The 22,678-nt window shown below is 39.9% G+C and overlaps 1 protein-coding gene across 1 annotated transcript in view; it reads right to left on the reverse strand.

Moving 5' to 3' along the window:
• The window catches only part of LOC124171107 (thioredoxin reductase SEP1-like), a 57,458-nt gene that overhangs the window by 15,755 nt on the left and 19,025 nt on the right, over positions 1-22,678 (reverse strand). The window contains exons 3-5 of the mRNA XM_046550249.1: positions 8,523-8,690; positions 1,520-1,625; positions 817-1,052 (exon numbers count right to left, since the gene is read on the reverse strand). Coding sequence (XP_046406205.1) covers positions 817-1,052; positions 1,520-1,625; positions 8,523-8,690 — 510 coding nt within the window. The remainder of the gene's footprint in view (positions 1-816; positions 1,053-1,519; positions 1,626-8,522; positions 8,691-22,678) is intronic.

Raw genomic sequence — 22,678 nt, forward strand, 5'->3', positions numbered from 1 at the left:
TGGGGCAGTGCATACATGAGCACATTTGAGTGTGCACTCGTCTTGCAAAAAAAATAATTACGGTAATACTGTCTAAAAATTACTACGAGCACTCATTTCTTTTGTTTGTGGCCCTAAATTTGTTGCCACTAAGGCATTTGTATTTATTCAAAGTGCTTAAATTGTTTTTGGCCAGAAGTGGAAATATGCCGAGTGTAAGTGACAAATATAAATATAACTTAAGGAATGTGTCATTTATTATGACATATTATTATTATACGTCATGACAATAGATTCTGTAGTCTGGCTCGAAAGTTAGAAAACCTGTACTCAGCGAGACCAGACGTGAAAGAGAACCCCAGACTTTGAAGGAGTTTCCCTGAATTAAAACACTGTCTTGTACTATGGAGTATATGGTAGTAATGGCAGATATTGATTTAAATCACCTTATTTTTACAGTAAAACCCTTGCATAAAAAAACCTCTTTGAGGTAAAATTTCACAAAAATCTCAATAAAATGAAGTAATAGCCTCAGTCCCTACCTTACATAATGCATGAAGAAATACCTCATGTGATGAACATCTAAAATCATAAAACCTCCTTAATTAATATTAATAAGTCTCCATTTGGGCTCCATTTAAGAAAGCAATTTCTCTGCCGTGAAAATTTTCACTAGTCATTGGAAAACTAGTCAGTTATTCTTGAGGTATTAGCCTTACTTCAACAATGAAGGACCTAATTTCATGGAAAACCCTCAAGTCACTTTGTGAATATAGAAGTTTAGGAATAGAAAACAAATTGTAAAGGACATGCAATAAAACAAGATATTCAGCTTACCATTACAGTGACATCGAAACCAAAACCAGCGAGAAAACCCGCACACTCCAGCGCAACATACGATGCCCCAACAACTAGAGTTTTCCCAGGACTATGGCGAAGGTAAAATATATCATCAGATGTTATACCATACTCTTTGGCTCCAGGAATGTCCGGGTAATTGGGTCTGCCTCCAACAGCAATCAGGATATTATCTGCAGTTATTTCCTCTACTTTATTGTCCCTATACCAACAAGCTAAAAATAAAAAAATAAAGGATATGCATCACCAATACCATAAATCAGGTCAAATAATATAATTAATAAAATTTGTGTATGTTTGACAATGAAACTGAAAAAGCACAGGACTTGATGTGAATGGATAAACATAGAGAAATGGTCTAATGGCAACTTTTACAATCCAAAGATCACTCGGATGACTTGAAGACATATGTATTACAACGCACACAGGGGATTGTCATGATAGACAAAAATGAGTGACATGGCAGCAATCCATGGTATGGAGCCCATTGATATTTTAAACAGTAAAACCTCTGCCTTGCAAACTCCCACTAAGAGAAGAACTCTGATGAACGAACAAATGCAATTAGTCCCACTAAATTCCTATATGAGTACATTGGTAAATACCCCCAATGAATGAACTGCTGCTTTACAAAAACTCTGATTAACAAAATAAAAATTTGGCCCTGTCTCACGAAATTTACCTCTTAGAATAAGTGACTCAAAAAGTTGGTTAATATTCGTGCATTTGCAAATCAAATGGCTGCTTGTGGCGGCATCATCACCAGCGGAGAGTTGATCGACGGCAACCTGCCACATGAATAATGAGCTGGATACTGGTATAAAAATTTTTATGTCCTCAATAACTGAAGCATTTGCCCTTTCAAAATGATAGACATAAGAAAATCATCCAAAGAATGAACTCCCCTCTACTAACTGGCAAAATATCCCATGAATTTCGTTAAGTATAGGTTTTACAGTATCATGGAGCATACCATGGCATATATAGGAATATCAGAGCAGCCTAAGCTAATCTCCGTAGGAAAAAAGGTGAATTTTTAAGAGCATGCACACACAGTCAGAGGGAAACTAAGGATGACACAAATGCTCACTAGTAAAACTAGTAGACTAGTAAAGTGTAATCCCTGTTTATTTGGAAATCAAAGGTCAAATTTAACCTCAAATGACAAGCTCAGAATGGTGGCCGCTACGGGTATATTACATTTGACATCATAGGTACACATTTCACATTGTGAGAGAGAAGCTGCCTACATCAACGAACTTATTGGGGGATTGAAGCACTACTTTCGGAAGCTCAGGGAAAATTTGTAGTAAACTAATTTACAATATCTTGGAGTGAAAACTTAGTCCATGGAAACAAGTATTTTTCATTATAAAAATATTTAAGCTACCAATACAACATTCAGCTCACACTAAGTCTAGCAAATAAATGAATAATATAATCAACATAATCGTGACACAAGAGCAACAGCTCACTTGAGACTGGTTCATTTTCACTCCATTGCATTCACCATCATCACATTTTAGAAAGTGATTTCATTCATGAACCATTTCTCATCCATTGCTTCATCAACTATCTGTTGCATCCCCAACAGAAATACTATACAAGTTTCTCTTCACTAGCATTAAAGACAAACCTTCAACAAATACTACTACATTCAAGAAACAAAAAGGATTTCAGGGAGTGGTATGACTAGCTTTAGATACTGCTTTTATGAAAAGAAGTTCAAATGAAGCAAGAAAATGGACATCATTGCCTCGGAAATCCTACAGGAAATCATGTCTCCTGTTATATTGATATATACAAGCTTTGAAGTGTACTACAGTAGATTCTCATTATTGCGAAGTTCACGGGACCGAAAAACTGGGGATTCGTAATAACGATGTTCGAATGAATGTTTCTTTTAGAAATTGTTGAAAAAAATGTGAACAATAAACATGATTAAATTAAGTGCAAGTATATACAATTTTATTATTTAAACAAGAAAATTCGTTTCAGTTTCTCATTAGATGAAAGCAGCATGATGCAATGGAGGGTTAATATCTTCTGAATACATTAACTCCTCGATATACGAAATAGATGTGTTAAAAGACCTTGTTTGTAAGTTGATAAACCTTCAGTCCGGCCGCAGAGAGTTGTCCAATGACAGTTAGAATGGTCTAGGTCGGGGTAGGGGGCAAGGTTGCCAAGGAAGATATGGAAATGCCTTCACTTCACTTGTAAACAAAAGAGTCCCTTGAAGAAAGGAGCTGGAAGGGATAAGGTGTGTGAAGGGCCCAGAGGAGGAATCACTTGTTTTGGTGGATCAGGCTTATTTCCGTGCTCCATATGCATTTGACAGCATTGTACGACTCGGCGAGGGTGTGAGGTACATTTGGGGGACATCTATTGGCTGCAAACTGTGCTGGCGCAGGGTTTTCCGCCCCTCCTATGGTGCTGTCATCGGGCAACTCTCGCCGGCCGAACTGTATGCAAGGAATTGAGGAGTACAGTTATCCTGCAGAATGCAACACTGCATGACAATGTGCGCTAACTCACGACTGTGAAGAATTGATCTAGCTGGGTATGCGACGCTTCCGGAGCCGAACTATTAAAACTTCGCATATTGCATATCCACCTAAATGCCGATGCTTATTCGTGGAACTCCGTAATCAAGTTCATTAAGTAACTGCCAGGACCGGGACTGAGGTGCGTAATAATGGTTCTTTTACTATAGATTGGATAGGGCTTTTCGTTGGGATCAACGAATTGCTTCGTAATAACATTGCTCGTATTGACAATAGAACACTGTATACATTAGCTTACTTTCATACTTTGAAACAAAAAGCTTTTACAATAAACACACAAAACCAATAGCTTAACTTACATCGTAGAGTCTAAGAAGGAACCCCAAATTTCGTAAAACCGATTAGGAATTTTTAAAGCCCCACCTTTTCCAGGCCAAAGACCCAAAGAATTGCATACCATAAAAAAATTTCCCAGATGCCATTGACAATATTACCAGACTCTTCTCTGACCCATTCTGACCAGTACCAACACCTTTTATGGAACCAGAATTCCAATGGTTAAGATTATGGATTAGCAATGAGTCAAATTAGTAACTGTGGATTAACCCTTAGGCCTCGGGTACGATACGAGCGGCGGGTGGTGAGCGGCAAGCGGCGCCGCTCTGATATCGGGCCTCATTTAGTTGCGTGTAAATCCATTGAAGGTGGGTACGATATGTTTGAGCGGAGAGTGACTGTGAGCGGCGCCGCCCAGTGCCGCTCATGGTTCCAAGTCCAGACCGATTTCTTTTCCACTGCCGCTCAGTAGATTCATCCTTCAGTGTAGTTGAAAATGTAAGCGGAGAAACATCAAAGTAGTGAGAATACGGCCAAACAAAGGAAGACTGAAGTTAGAAAAGGTGAGAAACATGAGCGGTGCCACTCGTATTGTAGCCACTACTGCCGCTCACGTGCCGCTCAGGTTCCCGCTCGCCGCTCATATCGTACCAGAGGCCTTGGCCTCGGTTACGATACGAGCGGCGGGCGGCGAGCGGCAAGCGGCGAGCGGCAACCTGAACGGCACGTGAGCGGCAGTAGTGGCTACAATACGAGCGGCAATTTTCTAACCGCTCTACAGTGGGCGGAAATCGAAAAAAGCCGGGCAAAATTACAATATGACTTATTATATAGTTATAAACTTGAAACTTCGCAGGCATACTCAAAAATGATTGAAATTTATGGATCTATACTTTATTTGACAAAGATTCCTCCCTTTACTGAGATAGAGATGCTCAAACGTGAGAAAATTTCCATAAAATCGCCCGTCTTCAATTTTCTCTGAAAATCTTCTAAAGTAAGTAGATTGTGAAATTATCGGTGTTTTCTTGCGGAATAAAAAACCACATAATCTGTTGGCATGGTATCTTTTCTTTAATTTTCCGTAATCTAAAAAATCCTGTGATAGTTGTTGTTTCATGTTATACCCTCCGATGTAAAAGGCCTTGTGAGCTGTTTTCGGGGCGATGGAAATAAATAAATAAATGGAAATAAGAATATTATGGATTAATTCTTGCCGTGCAGTTACAAAAAAGGCGGATACTGTTTTCCGACAAAGTTTTATATTTAGGTAGAGTTTAAAATGGGTTTACGGCAAAGTCACGCGGAGTAATTTATATGAGAGTATTCTTTGAAGATTTCTTGAGGTGATTTGCAGTTATCTGTGAAATAAGTTTGCGACGCCGGAAATTACATTGATTTTTCGATCGCGCGGCAAGGTTCGTCTCTGCACGTCGGGAGTTGGATTAGCCGCGACGCGGTAAGGTTATTGAAACTGTATGGGTTTTAATGCTCAGCATTCACCGTTTTTATGTTTTGCTTCAATATACCGATTCTCAAATGGTCTATGGTGAAAACAGTGGAGGTTTTTCAGCCGAGGTAAGTTCACGTATCATTGAAGTTCATTTCGTTTTCTTTGGATACGATCGAAGACCATGCTTCTATTGAAAGTGTTCAAACCTCGAAAAAGTGAGTTGTTTTCCTGGGACTTTGACAAAAATACCTACCAGAAAGACACCAGCTGAGACTCATACCTTCTTTACTCTCCGATCCCTGACCCCCAGGATTCGTTTTATGAGGTCGAGGTCGTTTTATGACACCGCGGAGTGGACCCTTTGAACATCTTAACTGGGTATTTCCACGAGAACTTCTAGCTTTTTTAAAATGCGTATCATACCCTCAGTTCTACTTTGACTTATAGATTACTCATATCTGTTACACATTTACCACACGTTCTTCCCCGTGTACTCAATAGGATATTGGATAACCAGAGGTTCTACAAGTTTATCATTTATTTTTGAATTTTACATAGGTTCCTTCCGCCATTTATTTATTCGTTCATTTCTAACTTCCCCGTAAACAGCACTCATCATAAAGGGCAAAGGTACAAATAGAAAAGTCCAGGGGATGTAGGGGGATTGACTATGTCATGGTAAGACAGAGGTATAGGAATGGTGTGAAAAACTCCCGCAGCTTCCCTGCCGCGGATTCAGACCACAACCTAGCGCTCATGAAATGCAACATAAGATTCAAAAGACTAATTAAAGTTTGGAAGGCGAGGATTTGGAATGTAGAAGCACTGAAGGGGACTATGAGGAAGGAATATCAGGAACCAGTGGGCAATAGTACCCGGAAGATTAGAAGTATACACAGACTGTAGAGGAAGGGTGGAATAATATTAAAACGGGAATAGTCAAAGCGGCGGAGAAGTCAATTGGCTACATAGACAGCAAAAGGATAAAGAAGCCTTGGGTTACGGACGCAGTGGTAAAAGAGATGGAGGAGAGAAGGAAGTGGAAGAATGTGGACACAGAGTAGGGCAAAAGAATGTATATGGAACTAAATAATCGATTACGACGTGAAACTAAGAGGGCAAGGGAGGCTTGGTGGAAAAGACAGTGTGAGAAAATGGAAAAGTTTCAGAAGGATGGAGAAGTAAAAGAGGATAAGAGTACAGCAAAAGAGGATAAGCCGTATCCAAAATTAAAGCTAAAGATGGAAGGATGCTAACCGACCGCGAAGAGGTACAGAGTAGATGGAGGGAATACGTGGAGGATCTGTATGAAGTAAGGAACTGGCCGGAGAAATTGATTTTTGATGAGGAAAGTGCAGTGGAGGAGGATAATCTTTGGCCGGGTATCTTCGATGCGGAAATCAAGAGAGCCCTTCGTGATATGATGGCCAGGAAAGCAGTGGGCATGGACAATATATCGTGAGTGAGCATCTGAAGAATCTAGGGAAGGAGAGTAAGAATTTTTTTCGAACTAGTACGGAGGATCTATGAGGAGGGATGTTGGCCGGAGGATTTCGTGAAGACGGTTATAATTCTGCTACTGAAAAAGACGAAACCGGTGGGATGCAGAGATTATAGGACTATTAGCCCAATATCGTATGCAGCGAAATTGGTACTGAGGAGGCGAGGGCAAACGAGTATTTGGGCGAAGATCAGTTTGGTTTCAGAAAAGGGAAGTCAACTCGTGATGCAATAGCAATAATGAGGTTCCTCGTCGAGAGGACCATTTGATAGGGTGAACTGGATAAAGTTAATGAACATTCTCAAGAGAATAGGTGTAGATTGGAGGGATAGGTGACTGATTCGTAAACTTTATATGGCTCAGACTGCACAAGTGAGGGTAGCGGACGGAAAAACTGGGTGGGAAAGCATTGGCCGAGGTGTGAGACAAGGTTGCACTGGGCGGCGCCGCTCACTGTCGCTTGCCGCTCAAACATATCGTACCCACCCTCAATAGATTTACACGCAACTAAATGAGGTCCGATATCAGAGCGGCGCCGCTCACGCCGCTTGCCGCTCGCCGCCCGCCGCTCGTATCGTACCCGAGGCCTAGTGCCAGCAGGCCGATCCATCGGCCAAGTTTTTTTATACTCACGCCTTTCATTTTTTGTGTTTCATGTAGCTTTGGTAACTATTTTTATTATCTATCATGCTTTAACATACCCATAAGTTTTGGAAAAAATAAAAAAAATAGTTTCTTAAAATGCATATTAGGTTTCATGTAAATTTTTAAGCACAAACCTACAAATAGGGTGATTTCCTATTATTTTTTATTGCCTAAATTGAAATATTATTACTCCTGGAGTAAGCACTTCACACTTTTAGATTTTTAAATGAGATATCTATTTTTCGTGATCAAATGAAAAGTGAAAATTTTCAAGAGCATGAAAACACGACAGCTAAGTATGAATGCAGGGAAAAGCCCGTGTGACATCATTCTGGTTCCCGCTTCCGCTGTGTGAGGTGACCTTGGGGCCAGTATATGTGTGCCGCTGCGATGCAGGCTGCTAGCAGGTAGCAGAGTATCCAGCTAGCAGGTAGCACTTGGCTTAAATAAGGATTATTAATAACTTATCAAACGAAGGAAACTTTCCGACCATAGGCAGTTTTAATAGGTGATTATTAAGACATGTTTCCCTGAGCTCTGTGCCTCATGCATCCATTGGCAATCTCAGCCGATGTAAAACTCCTATCTGCTCGTATAGAAACTAGGTCCCTGAGACATAACGGGAAGTCGCATCGCATGAGCACCAATCTGGCCTTTTTCAAATGCAGTTAAAATTGACCATTGCCATTCGTCTAAACAGGGATTTCTAAAACCATATAATTTGTATATTATGAATATACACTAATGGTTGGTAACACATCACAATCAATACCTTTCATTTTCTTTGATGAAGGAAACTACCCTATTCACCAAAAAAAGCCCTGACATTCTTCAGGCTGCCACTGAAAGGGTTACGGCCGTTTTACATGAGGCAGGTCATTGTGCAATCTGACATACGTACAAAGGTGCCATCAGAATTGAGCAGTGTAAACCAGTGAATTGCTAAAACACTTATGAGAAAACATGGATGAGAGATGGCAAAATAGCACCTGCTATAATTCCAAGCTCAAATTCTTGCAATTTCAACCAATTTTTTTCAGTGCTAACCAGCACAATGACATGCTATGAATAAAATGGGCCTTCATACACAACATTTCAGCAATGCATTCCCATTGCACATTTCAAGGCTGTGTTAAACTGAGGAAAGAGGACTTCTAACAATAAAGTTTCAGGAATTTTAAGACTTTCAAAAACGTCTGGAATTCCCAGACTTGAGGACATAATTACATCACATTTAGCTTACCTTTAATTTATGTTTATCCAGGAATGTAGCATAGGCATTATAATATTTAATTTTTTTCAACACGAGATCACTACGATAACCAAAATTGAGTGACATGATGTGCTTCTTCACTTCACCAGCCATTTTTTCCCAGTTGTGCTTAACTACAAAATGAAAATTAGAAACAACCTCAATAGAATTATAGGGTTGTAATCACATCACAATCAATGCTAAAATAAGTATTTAAATAACTTAACTAAGGCAAAGAATTAAACCAAATATTACAAAAAAACAGTAGAAGCACAATATAATGAATCTGTTAAAAACTAAATTTCACAACTATGAGCTTTTAATATAAGTAAGTCCCCATGAAATTTACATGCATCGATATAGGGAAACTTCTTTGCAGCAAAATTTCTCAAGAACAACTGACATAAAATTTAAGTTCATTTTCATATAATCAACTTTTCTGCAAGTCATATCCATCTTCAATTTTTTTCTAAATTTGAGCTAACTTTGCAATTACACAACTTAGAAAGTGACGTAGATTTGAAACATTGGAAATCATTAGACTAAATTGCCAAATTACTCTTTATGCAAGTGAAGTCTAAGTAAGGCTTGGAGATCCCTTGAACATCATGGAATTGAGGCAGCAGGAGGGGAAACAGAGTTCATATAAAGCCCTTAGAAGACTGCTATTTGACAAATTGCCTATGTGAATTCATGACTCAACAGACATTGACACGGCAGCTAGGTGACACCTTCATCCTTTCCCTCATTCATGTCTCTGACCTAATTTTGAGGCCCCTGAATGCGAAGAATGGTGTAAGATGGAAAGGGGTGATTGGTGGACGAGGCTTTGAGGACAGAACCTTTACCATGCATGTGTCAGTTTTGTGTACTTGACGCGAGGCAAAATCCTAGAGAGGGAGCCTTAAAGGTCAAAATCGTTCAGCACCTCTGATATAAATTTTGGTAACACCTTTGGACAATGCATTTGATAGCATAGAATTTAAGTCTATAATATTGAAAATAACATTTATAGGGGGGACAGGGGACATGATAGCACTAGACTTCCACTGGAATATGACATTTACATATTGAGTCACTATATGATTGCACAAATTGAGTGTCACCGCAACATTGAACAACTGCCCTGCTAGATGGCACGTCATCTTTCGGAATCTTGAGCCATCCTCGAGTTTTTTATGTTTATATGAAGTTGAAAAGGATGACATTGGAGCAAGCATCTTAAGATCGGAATTTGACGCTGCAGTAAGACACCTGCGAAAGAATAAGGCCCCAGGAATAGATGACATTCCGGCAGAGCTAATAAAAAATGCAGGAGAAAAGGTCTTAACTCAACTGTATAAAACTATCTGCGATATGTACTCAACAGGAGATTTACCTAGTGACTTCGAGGAGAACATCATCATTCCCATACCCAAAAAGAAGAGAGCTGAGAAGTGCGAAGAATTTACGACCATAAGCCTGACGACACATGCGTCGAAGATTCTGACAAGAATCATTTACAGGAGAATTGAACGAAGAGCAGAAGAATTCCTGGATGAGGACCAATTCGGATTTAGGAAAAGCAGGGGCACGAGGGAAGCAATTTTGGCTCTTAGGATGATCATAGAGAAGAGAATGGAGAAAAACAAACCAACCTTCATAGCATTTGTCGATTTAGAGAAGGCTTTTGATAACGTGGAATGGAATTCAATGCTTAGAATTTTGAAAGAAATCGGCGTACTCTACAATGATCGTAGAATTATTCATAGTTTGTACAAAAGCCAAGTAGCTGTGATCAAATGAGGACCAAACGGTGCAGAAGCGAGAATAAGAAAAGGGGTGAGACAAGGTTGTGCGCTTTCCCCTTAATTTTTAATGTTTACATAGAGAAAGCCATCAACGAAATCAAGCAGAAAGCTTCGGGTGTCAATATCCACGGAGAAAAAATTAGTATGCTGTGATTTGCTGACGACATAGCAGTCATAGCCGAGACAGAGAAGGATTTGCAGAAGACGTTGACAAATGGAAAGGACAATGGCCAGATATCAGCTGAAAATCAACAAAAAGAAGACTAAGATATTAGTTTGCAGTAAAAGAGAGGAGGCTAAAACAAACATCAACCTAGGAAAGCATAAGCTTGAAGAGGTGAACGAGTTCTCTTACCTGGGAAGCCGAATTACCAGCGATGGACGGAGCAAGAAAGAAATACACAGTAGAATAGCGCAGGCGAAGAGGGCTTTCTACAAAAAGAAGAATCTTCTTACAGCTGAAAATACCAGCATAGAAGTAAGGAAACAATTCATCAGATGCTACATATGGAGTATGTTTCTCTATGGAAGCGAGGCTTGGACGTTGACAGCAGCAGAGAAGTCAAGAGTGGAAGCATTCGAAATGTGGTGCTACCGAAGAATGATGAAGATAAAATGGATTGACCGTGTGAGTAACCATGAAGTGCTAAGGAGAGTAGGAGAAAAGAGAAGCCTCCTAAAAACATTAAGCAGAAGAAGGGACAACTTAGTTGGCCACATTTTGAGGCACGATGGTATGATGAAGACAATCGTTGAAGGACAAGTGGAAGGGAAAAAGGGCAAGGGACGGCCCCGAATCAGTTATTTCGGACAGGTTGAAAAGGATGTAAAAGAGAATAAATATGTAGCTATGAAGAGATTAGCGGATAGGAGAGAGAAATGGAGAGCTGCGTCAAACCAATCTTAGGATTGTTGACTAATGATGATGAAATGTGCATGGGCTGAAGAAATAAAGTTCTTACGCAAATAAAGAGGAGAACGAAATGCAGTTATTGGTTGAATAGATTTCAATATATTCAAGAAGAAATGAAAAGATGTGGTTCTCCGCTCCTTTTGTTGCATTAGCTCCCCTCAGTGACCCGCAGTTCCTACAAAGACTTGTTAATTAGGAAAGTGTTAACCTGGACATAGCGAAAGCAGCACAAAAGAGGTTTTCAAACCACTTGTGGTACATGAGTGAGGAGTTGGTATGCCTGTCATTCTTTGACGGATCCATTGCTAGGTGTGAAAAAAACGTGATACGCCGTATGTGGTCTTGTGTAGGAAAATATGATCCACCGAAGAAGGCATTCTATAAACGTAAAGACATGACTAAGCTATCAATACCAAATTTGGTCACCACTAATTCGAGAAAGCTATTTAATGTACCTATTGTAAATATGTATTGCATTCTTTGATGTGAACATGCGAGAATGTGATGAACACACAAGAACGATTCGCAAATTATTCGCGGTCATTAAGTGGGAAACGATTGTGCAGCGAGAGGAGTGAAACTAATTCAAGATTTTTAGGCAGTCACGTTGAAGGAAGAGAGTTTTCTAAATTTATTACTGACAATAAGTGTGACTTTTCATCGCAATGCAACCCTTACGTGCGGAAAGACACTTTGATTGCCAAATATGGGATGTCAGTGAAAAATATATTTTATTTTGGTTAATGTACCGAAATTCATGGACAGAATGAAAATAAATTGATCTCTTGGATTGGAAGTATTGTTATGGCAATTAAATTCTTTCTAAGGTAAGCACATTTCTTCAGAGGCTAGATCTTGACATCAGGAGCAAAGTCTTTGCCGAGGAAGGGGAGGGAGTAGAGGGGAAGTCTCCAGTAAGTGGTGCGGGACATACCTCAGCGGTGCCGCGGTGCGGGGAGGCGCCCTAAGGGGGGGGGGGATTGCATTACAACGGATGATATATCCTAAACGCTTAGAGATAGGTTAAAACAAACAGAAAATCGGCCCCAAAGAACTTTACTTTTACATTTTACATAGAAATAGCGCTTTTTCGGCCCCAAAAAACTCAATTGAGGGTCCTTAGTACTTAGGGCCCTTGGGGCACGGGTTGCCGTTATTTTAAAGTAACCAAATTTTAACACGTGAATATAAACACCATTTGGATCATTTTGAGACCAGGAAAACATAACTTTTCGCAATTCTGAAAAATAAGGGCCGGCCTACTGATCACCCCCTGACAAACACCCTAGAGGCCGCGTCAGACTACATCTTCATCTGTGACTGCAGCGTCCACAATGGTAGCATCCGATCTGTTTAAACGGAACCCTTGATCCCATGATTTACAATCCCCATATCAACCCTACACTCTGCCCTACTCACTAACCAAGAAAAGGCCGACAATGCTCGATGATTCTACTCGTCACACAACTCGCTGACTCGGCCGTGTAATGAACTCCCGAACAATCCAGAGTGTTCCGACACGATGGGATTGCCTGCAGCAGATTTTCTGGGCAACCCTCGTATAATTTGGGGTTTTAACCGACATTTATGTGTACGATGATTTCATCTTAAAAATACATACAAGCTCAATGCTACTCTTCGTTATTACAAACACCATAAGGCAAAATGTTGGCGAAAAGGGATCTCAACGCACTCAATACCGTGAGGTGGATATTTTTAAAATCCTATAAAAATGCATTCCTTTGTGTAGAGCATTCATCAATCGACAGTAAGGACATATTGAAAGGATTTTAGGCACCATATGCTTCGCTATTTCGGTAAAAGCAACATTGGAGACGTAGCTGACGTAGCCCTGAGTGATTCGCTTAATTGCCAGATCTGATTAGCGGTGTAACGTGATTTGAGTGAGGGAAACGACGCAACTTCAGGACAGTGATTTTTTTAGTTAAGAAGTATATGCAAAAATAAATTATCACTCACGAACACGGAGGAGACAAAAATGAAAGACAGGATGCTCTATCATGCATTCGCGACTTTTCCACCGAGTCATACTGTCGTCATGACCAACAATTCGCTGAGAAAATTGTGAGGAGAAACACACAGAAATGTCCTTTTCTATCTGTTTAGCATTGTGTTCGTTATTGAAATGATTATAAAAGCGTTCCTTGCCCAACACTTAACGGAGAACCCTATAAATGTTCGTACGTCTTTCAGATGTAGTTCAAATGAATCTATGATGATGATTCACTTTGTAAGGTGCTGTTAATCAAGATGAAAGGGGAAAAATATATCTGGATGTTGCATTGGCGGCTTCCTTCTATCAAGGGCGTATACGGAGGCGCAGTGAAAATTGCGTTGTATAAAGCGGTGAATTCCTAGACCGCATGGGAGACACGCGTGGACGTGAGATGGCAAAATATCACATGTTCTAATTTCATTCGTGCAATCGCGATATTCCACGCCGTATGAGACACAAATGTAGTTCTAACCTGCGCAATTACTTGCATTATGTAAAACGGCCTTCACACGGATATTCTTCATTATATTTGAGTTAGAGGACCTCTATTAAATGTTGATAGTATTTTATAAGGAGGTTAATCTTTGTCTATGAAGTACCGTGCAAGCCGTCAACAGAATGTGGCACGGAGTAATTCCACTGTAAGCGTGCAGTACTCATCCTATCCTCATTCAGACACGCGCTCGTTTGCCAACCACATTTCAATATCATTTATGTATACCTACAGGTGTAATCAAGTAAGAATGCATTTTATTTTGAGCGACAAAGGCGCATAATGAATATCTTTTACAGCACGTGAATAAATAAGGTTGAAAACAGGCGTGACGGAGCAAATGTTGAAAAAGAAAACGCATAGCATGCCTGATTTAATGGTTGGATGTATAACCATAAAATATTACCGCTGACGATAACCGGTTAGTGACGGAGCAAGCGCTTGAAGTCTCCGCTGGCTACTTCAAACCACTTTCGAAAATTCTGGGCACACAAGAAAACACAACTTCCTTCCACCACAGTCAGAGTAGAACTGAGAGTATGATGCACATTTTAAAAAGGCTAGGAGAAGTTTCCCTGGAAATATCCAATGGAGACTGTCAAAGGCTCCCCTCCGTGGAGTCATAAAACGACCGTTTTCGAAGTTGAATCCTGGGGGTTAGGGAGATTAAAGAGGGCATTAAAGGTCAGTCAGTGTCTCTCTGGGAAGATTTTGTGGATAATTATCAGGAAAAGAACTCACTTTTTCGTGGCTTATGCGTATTTAATAAAAGCATGCCCCCGATCGCATCCAAAGAAAACTAAATTTACTTCTTGGCGTGCACTTACCTCGGCGGAAAACCCTCCGTTTTCTTCACCATAGACGAATTGGGGATCGAGCGCATTAAGGTCAGATTAATACCGGTAAACTTTGAGCTTTAAAATCCATCCGCTTTCAATAACCTTACCGCGTCGCGTTTAATCCAGCTCCGGGCGCGCGGAGACGAACCCTACCGCTTGATCAAAAAATCAATTTAATTTCCGGTGTCGCAAAATTATTTCAAAGCTCATTGCGTATACAACTTGAGAAATCTTCAAATCTAAATTCTGATCTAAGTTCATTAGCGTAATTTTGGAAACCCCATCTGAAACTCTTAGTTAATATTTAATTTTGCTGAAAAACAGTATCTGCCACTTTGTAACTGCATTTTTAGAGTTTATCGAAGTTATTCTTTATGATTACTGAAATTTAAAGAAAACGCACGTTGCTAACAGGTTATATAGCTTTTTATTCCGTACAAATCCACCAATAATTTTGGAAGATGAAGAAGATACTTTGGACGTATCTACTTAATTTGGAAGATTTTCAGAGAGATCTAAAGAGGGGCATTTTTACGGAAATACGCTCACCTGTGAGCCTCTGTATCTCAGTGAAGGATGAAATCCAAGTCATAGTAGGAACATTTTCGTAACGTGTAATCATATATGACTTTACTTGCGAAGACTCAAGTTTTCATCTCAAATACAGCAATTGTGTAATTTTGACTGGCTTCTTCCGATATTCGACCAGTGCGCGGGCGCTGTCTCTTCCATGTTGGCATCAAAATGATGTGACGCTATTCTCTTGCAAATTCATATGTCGACTTGTGTGAATGCTAAAACGATGAATGATACATCACTCTAAAGAAAATTTAATTGGAAATTCTGCTTTTTAGTAGTATGAGAAAGTCAAAAATGTAGACACATCAGTGCAGTAAGTACCTCCGCGCATCATAAAATTATTCATTGTGTCAATGTCATTTCCAATTTGACACAATTTGTCAATTGTGTCAAATTGGAAATCAAGCTAGAGAATAGCTCTGAGTCTATAGAATTTAAATATAACAATACGTCGCGAAAAGCAATCAAGATTCATATAATGGCATCGGAGTACTATTAGATCGCATAAGACGTAGTAAATTTACGAAAATGTTTAAACAATCTGTAGCCGCTGTAGTTTTTAGAAGAAATTCGATGCAGCAAAGATAAGTATGAACTAGCTAACGACCATGATACTATCCAAGTATGGTGCGATTCCTGGAAGTTAGTGTTAAATCTAAAAAAATGGTAGTAATTAATTTCTAGAAAATATGTCCTCAAAACGTAGCTTTTTCATTCAGAGTACCCAATAAGAAATTGTAGAGTCCGTATAATATGTGGATGTTAGACTCAATAATGATCTACCGTGGAATAAACATATTCGGAAAGTAAGATGTGAAGCTAATCGTGAATCGGGGTTTGTCAAAAGAATACTAGCAAATCATGACGGCAAAGTGAGAGAATCCAGCTATTTCTCCCTCTTTGGAAATATATTTGGAATTCGCTGCCAGTTTTTCGGATCATGTTGCATGCTGGTGATTGATCACCACTGACATACACCGTAGGGGTGGGAAGCAGTGTATTATTTAGATGTAGATGTATTATTACCGTTTACCTCGAAAGCAAAAATTGAATTGGCAGAGCGTTTCACATTCAGTTGAAAGTGTGGTGTTATGGACATTCGTTTCCCATGTAGTCTATTCTCCACAAGGCCGGGAGCGCGGTGTTGTCAATAGTAATATAAAAATTAATATTGCGCAATGAACTCTTCAACACTGTATTCCAATGTAGAATAAGACGCTGCATTCATTGGCGTCAATATTTTTTACATAAAATTATATCAAAGGCTGGGATGGGATGAGGATTAATCACAAGAAAACTAAGGTAATGCGTTTTTGCAAAGCATCACGAGCGAGGAATGTGAGACTCAAGATAAAGGTGGGTGGTGAAAAACTTGAGCAGGTTGAGCAATTCAACTATTTAGGCAGTACGTTAGAGGAAAACGGATACAGTAGTAAGGACATCAGGAAGAGAATAGCATTAGCGAAGGAGGCGTTCATGAGCAGGAAGGAGCTTCTGAGAGGATCGTTGTGTAAGAGTTTAAAGAAAAGGTTAGTGAAGAGTTTGGTTTGGAGTGTAGCTCTCTACGGTGCGGAAACGTGGACTCTGAGGAAAGAAGACGAGAGAAGATTGGAGGCGTTCGAGATGTGGGTATGGAGAAGAATGGAGAGGGTGAAATGGACGGAGAGGAAAAGGAACGACGAAGTGCTGGATATGGTTGGCGAGGAGAGAAAGCTTTTAGATGAGATACGCAGAAGACAGAAGGTTTGGATGGAGTTAGTGCTTAGCGGTGAGGGGATGTTGAAAATGGTGTTGGAGGGTAGAATGTTGGGGAAACGAGGGAGGGGAAGGAAAAGAATAGGATTTTTAGATAGATTGAAAGAGAGTAGGCCTTACAGTGAATTAAAGAAGGCAGTGCTGGAAGGAAAGGGAGGCTCCCAGATCACCTCTTTAGTACTCCATGGAAACCTACCTTAATCGGTAGAATACTATAATAATAATATCAAAGGCTATAAAAAAAATTCCATAAATTTACGTTACATGCGTGTATTATTTTACTTAATTTTCTTCTCGCAATTGTCGTCAAACTGTTAATTATATTGAATTGAATCCTCTACACGAAGCTCTTCACACTAATATAACTTTGACGGTTTTCACCAATTTTACATTAATTGAGGAAAAAAGTAGTCATACCGATGTAACACCCTTTAGGATAAGAAAATTTGGATTTGTGTGAGGTAAAAAGTAGTCGGCCACTAAAAGACGTTTCTTACGTCGTAGGTGATATAATGTGTGTTAAATGTGAAGACAACTACGATGTTATTATTTTTAGTGAAAAAATCATTTAATTATCTTAATTTTGAAGGGGGTTACAAGTTCTTAAACAATATTTAGGCGCCACTGAGCGGAGCTTCTCGCCTTGCCTTGCCAACTCCTTGCGCTCGGAGGGAATCATCTCGGGCGGAAAAGGAGACTTTTGTCCATCCGTACCATAATATATGCACTCCTTCGATAAAATCCTGAACAGAGAAAACTCATCCGTTATAACAGCGATGTTTTTATTTCAATACATTGGTACATGAAAGCAAGCAAATTTTGAGGGCTAGGAATTTTTTCTGAAACTTTGAAGCGAGTTTCGCCTAGGATCTTTCGGTCTATCCACGGAAACAGAGACAGGAAACATCTCATAATTCGTGCAAAGGACTACCCCCTCTAGTGCATGCCTTTTATAATAGGGCGCTCTGGGTTTTCCCCAAGTCCCATTCATTACATTAAACATCTGCAAGAGGAGCGACCCCAGGGAATAATTAGCAGAGGAGCTCACTTTTTCGCTGCATTTTTTTGCAGTGAACGAGTGTTGGATTATAAAAATAAGTTCACCGAGTTACCTCGAGATTTTAAAAGACATATACAACACAACCGATATAGAGTATGATACCAGAAGGAGAATTGCGACCACCTGCGACGCCGAAATTAAGATCGATTTTTCGAACGTGCGGCACAGTTCGGAGCTTGCTGTAGTCAACGGGGAATACCGTGCTCGACGGACGTTGAAAAGTGAATCTTTTAGCAAGTGAATTGTGGATAAGATATAATTTATCTAGTGCCACATTTATTCTACATTATATAGCTTAATTTCTTCGCTTTCATTCGATATTTACCGTTGATATGATACAAATTGGAAGACTGTGTTTTTCGTCGAAATTTTGTGATCATGCATGATTATAAAAAGGGATGACCGAGTTACCTCGGGATATTTACGTTGAATTACATCAAACGTTTTAAAGTGTTCGTCCAAAAAAATCAGCTACGACCGTTAGCATCAAGCAAAATAAAAATCGATGTTTTGCCCCGCGCGTAGTGTGCAGCAGCTCCGGATGGTATGGCATGCTAAATGTATGCAGTATAGAGAAGTTCTGTATTCAGTTCATAACTGTCCCTTTGTAGAAATGCCGCTTATTGCTTTATTGCCTCAGTCTATGAAGGGGTTTTTGGACAGTTGAGGATCGCTTCCCTTCGATATCCGCGCAAACGTTTTCACGAAGTAGCTCGTACGGGGCTTTCCACAAAGGCTTCTTTCCAATTGGTTGAAAAATATTCTCTTTCACAATTTTACCGAGAAAATTAGTCAGTTTGCCTTCTTGAGTGCGAAAGGATCTCAGTGCATGTGATACGGAAGCGAATAACCAGGGCTTATTTTCCCTATATCGTGAACTTTCAGCGTTGAGACCGAACTACCACTAGTGAAGAATATCTCTGAACGATAAAAAGGTATGTTTTCCAAGTAATAAATCTCAGGTACGACTAATGATGGGAACACTGCCCGATGTTTTTATTTACTGCTCTTATTTTTTTATTCCTAACTATTAAATTCAATTAAATGTTCCCTCTCTACTAAAACGGTCCAAATAGTCGATTTTTGTTTTTTTTTTCTGTCTCACCGAATTCTTAAAAAAAACTCCCCGGATCGATTTTTCGGGAAAATGTCATTATATTCATGTTTTATAGCCTAAACAAGATTAGTAGGAAAAATATCATCGAGCTAATTATAAAACTATGGAAGATGTGATTTTTGGCCAGCTTTTTTCGATTTCAGCCCACTGTGCGTCGTGTGAATGAATGAAGTAGTATATATAATAAAGTAATCTAAACTCTATGTTCATGTGTCTTCCAGGTACTTACTCGATATATTGCCTGACGTTTCAAGGTCGTTGCTGGTCACTACCTCTTTGGAAATCAGATAAATTTCCGAGAAGGGACGGTATTCCTATTTGTTTATGGAGGAAGAGGGGCTGAAAGTGCTAAAGGTGATGTCATTTTTTCCCCCTTCAGAGCAGAACCCAATTTGTAGCTGATTTTGATGCCAATGACCCTATTTAATTTTTCACATTTTCCTCTCTCCAACGTCTCGCGGATCCGCCGTTGTTTGATGTTTTCACCTTTGCGTCGCTTTTGTTTTCTGGACGCCAACTGCGTTTACCCAGGTTGCGTGTTCTGTCCCTGCCGACTTTATGGGTTTTCCATGAGGAATAGAGTGGTTATGTTCTGCTAATGGAGTTTGAACAAAGCGAACGTTTTCGTCGATATATTTTTTGTCACAGAATAGGCACCATATCTTGCCTTGGGCGATACATCGGAATATCAGAAAATATCGCGACATTTAAATATACCTGGGATCTGATATATGGTTTTCACGTTATTACATCTACAAACTACCCCGCAAGCCGACTAAAAGGCGTGTGGCTGGAGATGTTAGGACACCAGTCGTTTAAACATAAAAAGGAAATGAGAAATTTCGATTAGCATTTATTAAAGTCCTTCATGGTTTGGGAGAAAAACGAATTCCCAAGTCTATCCGTTCGGCTAAATATCTCTCTTAATTTATCGCTTCTGTGTGACCTGGAAATATGGTGGGGTTCTGATATTATGTTCTCCGAGTAGCTCTCAAAAATATCTATTTTCAATTGTCCAAGTATTCTATGCCTAGCGCGCAGCCTCCTACTAGCAGTCTTCAGCGGCTACCAGCCTAATTCGCTTACGATCTGAATAACGCTGTCTATACGCCCGCAGCAATTTTTGACGAATCGTGCAGCTTCCCTTTCATTGTATAAAGTTCACGGATTAAGTCTTTCTGTACCGGATCCCATATGCATGCTGTATATTCAAGGTGCAGTCTGACGAGCGCGATATAGCACCTTTCTCTAACTTTCTCATCCGAAAATCCTCCCTAAATACATTTGACGAATCCTAATCTCTTTAGGGCTATGATGCGAACATTTAAATGTGTTCACCACGAGAGGTTCGAGGTTATCGTAACTCCCAGGTACTTTACTTCGTCTATTGCCTTTCTTTAACACCATCCACAGCTTAAACATGGTTATAGTGGGACGAACTCTGCAAAACATGTACCGTCGTGCATTTGCTCAGATTAAGTTCGAGTCCCCACTCTTGGCTCCACAAATGAACGTTGTTTAAGTCCGATGATAGAATTTCGTAGTCAGAGTGATCACTAATTTCGTGATAGATGACAGCGTCGTCAGCAAATAAACGTATTTTACTGCTAATGCGGGAGCAGAGATCATTGATGCATATAATGAACAAAAGGGGGCCGATTACGCTTCCTTGTGGAACGCCTGATGTAACTTTTGCTACATCAGAGTCAACTTCGTCGAGAACTACTTGTCGTTTACGATCTGTGAGAAGTCGCGTATCCAGTTTACCACTGTTATTAATAAGTTTGAGTCCCCACTCTTGACTCCACAGATGACTTTGGTTACCCAATCACCTGATATTGCTTACTTTCAATGTCAATTATCATAAGGAATTCAATAAAAAGTTATCATATTCCGAAATTGAATTTTCAATATTGCCCAGGCCTGAGGAGAGGAAGAATGCCCTACACTCCACTTGGAATGATGCTGTGTCCTTCACAGTAGGTACTCAGACAATTTCAATTTTTTTAAATGTGGCTTCAGCATAGTTTAATTGAAAAAATATCGAATGCTTTCCCGGCGTATGCTGGTAGTGAAGGATGCTCGGGTTCTCCATTCTCCACAGGGTTGTCTCCTGCATGGTTTTCGGCAGCCATGACTCATACCCTGAAACGTCGGCAGCAATGGAGGAGATTACCCGGTGAAAAACCCGAGCAGCTTTCACTACTAGGCTTCAACCCAAGGTTCTTAAAGTAAAGGTTGCCTCATTCGCGACTCGGGCTCCCATTGGCTTGACGTCACGGTAGACCCAATTTCCAGCGCCATTTCAAATTCTAGCCTTTCCGCGGGCCTAACTGCTTACCGCAGCGAGTTCTTGAATTTACCCTCTATCGAACACTATTAGCCGAATTTTAAATTGAAGGCCAATTTATGAAAATAATGATGATAAGATTTAAAAAAAAGATAAATTCGTGTATTCAGACGCCATAATTTCCTGATGAAGTGATGAAATGGGAAGGTGTGCGAGTTGATTCCGTGTCCACACTTCCTTCCTGTAACTCTCAAAACACTGTTTTCCTTGCTACTTCCGCAATATAATTTAAACTTAGATTAATATGGCTGGGAGGAAAATACGCAAAAACCAAATTAGTTGCTTCAAAAAATTACAGTTCTGCAACTTTTTAAATAGAAATTATGCTCGTTTTCATTCTTCGCCGGGCTTTGAAAATACAGACTGTCCCAAGGGTCGTGTGTCATTTTTGACCTGTAAATTTTGCATGGAGCAATGTTCGTTAAAATTAGCATATGTACTTATGGGAAAAAGTCCTAAGTTTTGTTGAGTGTAAAAAAGTTTTACAATTTTGACCTTTTGACCTCACAATGTGGGTCCAAACCAAAAATTTCAATTTGCCTTATGGGGTTTCAATGTTTAAAAAATCGAGATAGAAAAAAGTCTGAATTTCATTGACCAAGATGACTATTCTTAGGTTTTCGGACACGAGAAACCCGAAAATAATACTTTTATTCACAAAAATTCAACTGTTGACCCAGTAAGGTCACCGTCAAGGTCACAAAGGTGGCAAAAAGAATAGTATACCAACAAAGGTGTCGATCCATGGGTTTTATAGGGTGCCCAAGTCATTGGTAAAGTCCAAAAACCCTTATTATTCACTAATTGACCTCCGAGGGTCACAATGGGGGTCAAAGGTCATAGAGTTAAACGTCGGGCCATCATGACAACCAACGTGTCAAACCATGGGTTTTGAAGGGTGCCAAAGTCGGTTAGGCAGTTCATAGATCCGTAGTGTTGATTTTTAGACCTCCGAGGGTCACAATGGGGGTCAAAGGTCATAGGGTTAAACCTCGGGCAATCATGACAACCAACGTGTCAAGCGATAGGTTTTGGAGGGTGCCAAAGTCGGTTAGGCAGTTCATAGATCCGTATTGTTGATTTTTTGACCTCCGAAATTCATAATGGGGTCAAAGGTCTTAGAGTTAAACCATAGAGTAAGAAAGTATGCAACGCGCTTACCATCCCTTCCTTCCGAATTTTTTCCATTTCCTCGCAGTCTTTTCCAACAGGCCCCCCGTGCTCTCTTACTTTA

This window comes from Ischnura elegans, chromosome X, assembly GCF_921293095.1.
Source record: "Ischnura elegans chromosome X, ioIscEleg1.1, whole genome shotgun sequence".
Lineage (NCBI taxonomy): Eukaryota > Metazoa > Arthropoda > Insecta > Odonata > Coenagrionidae > Ischnura > Ischnura elegans.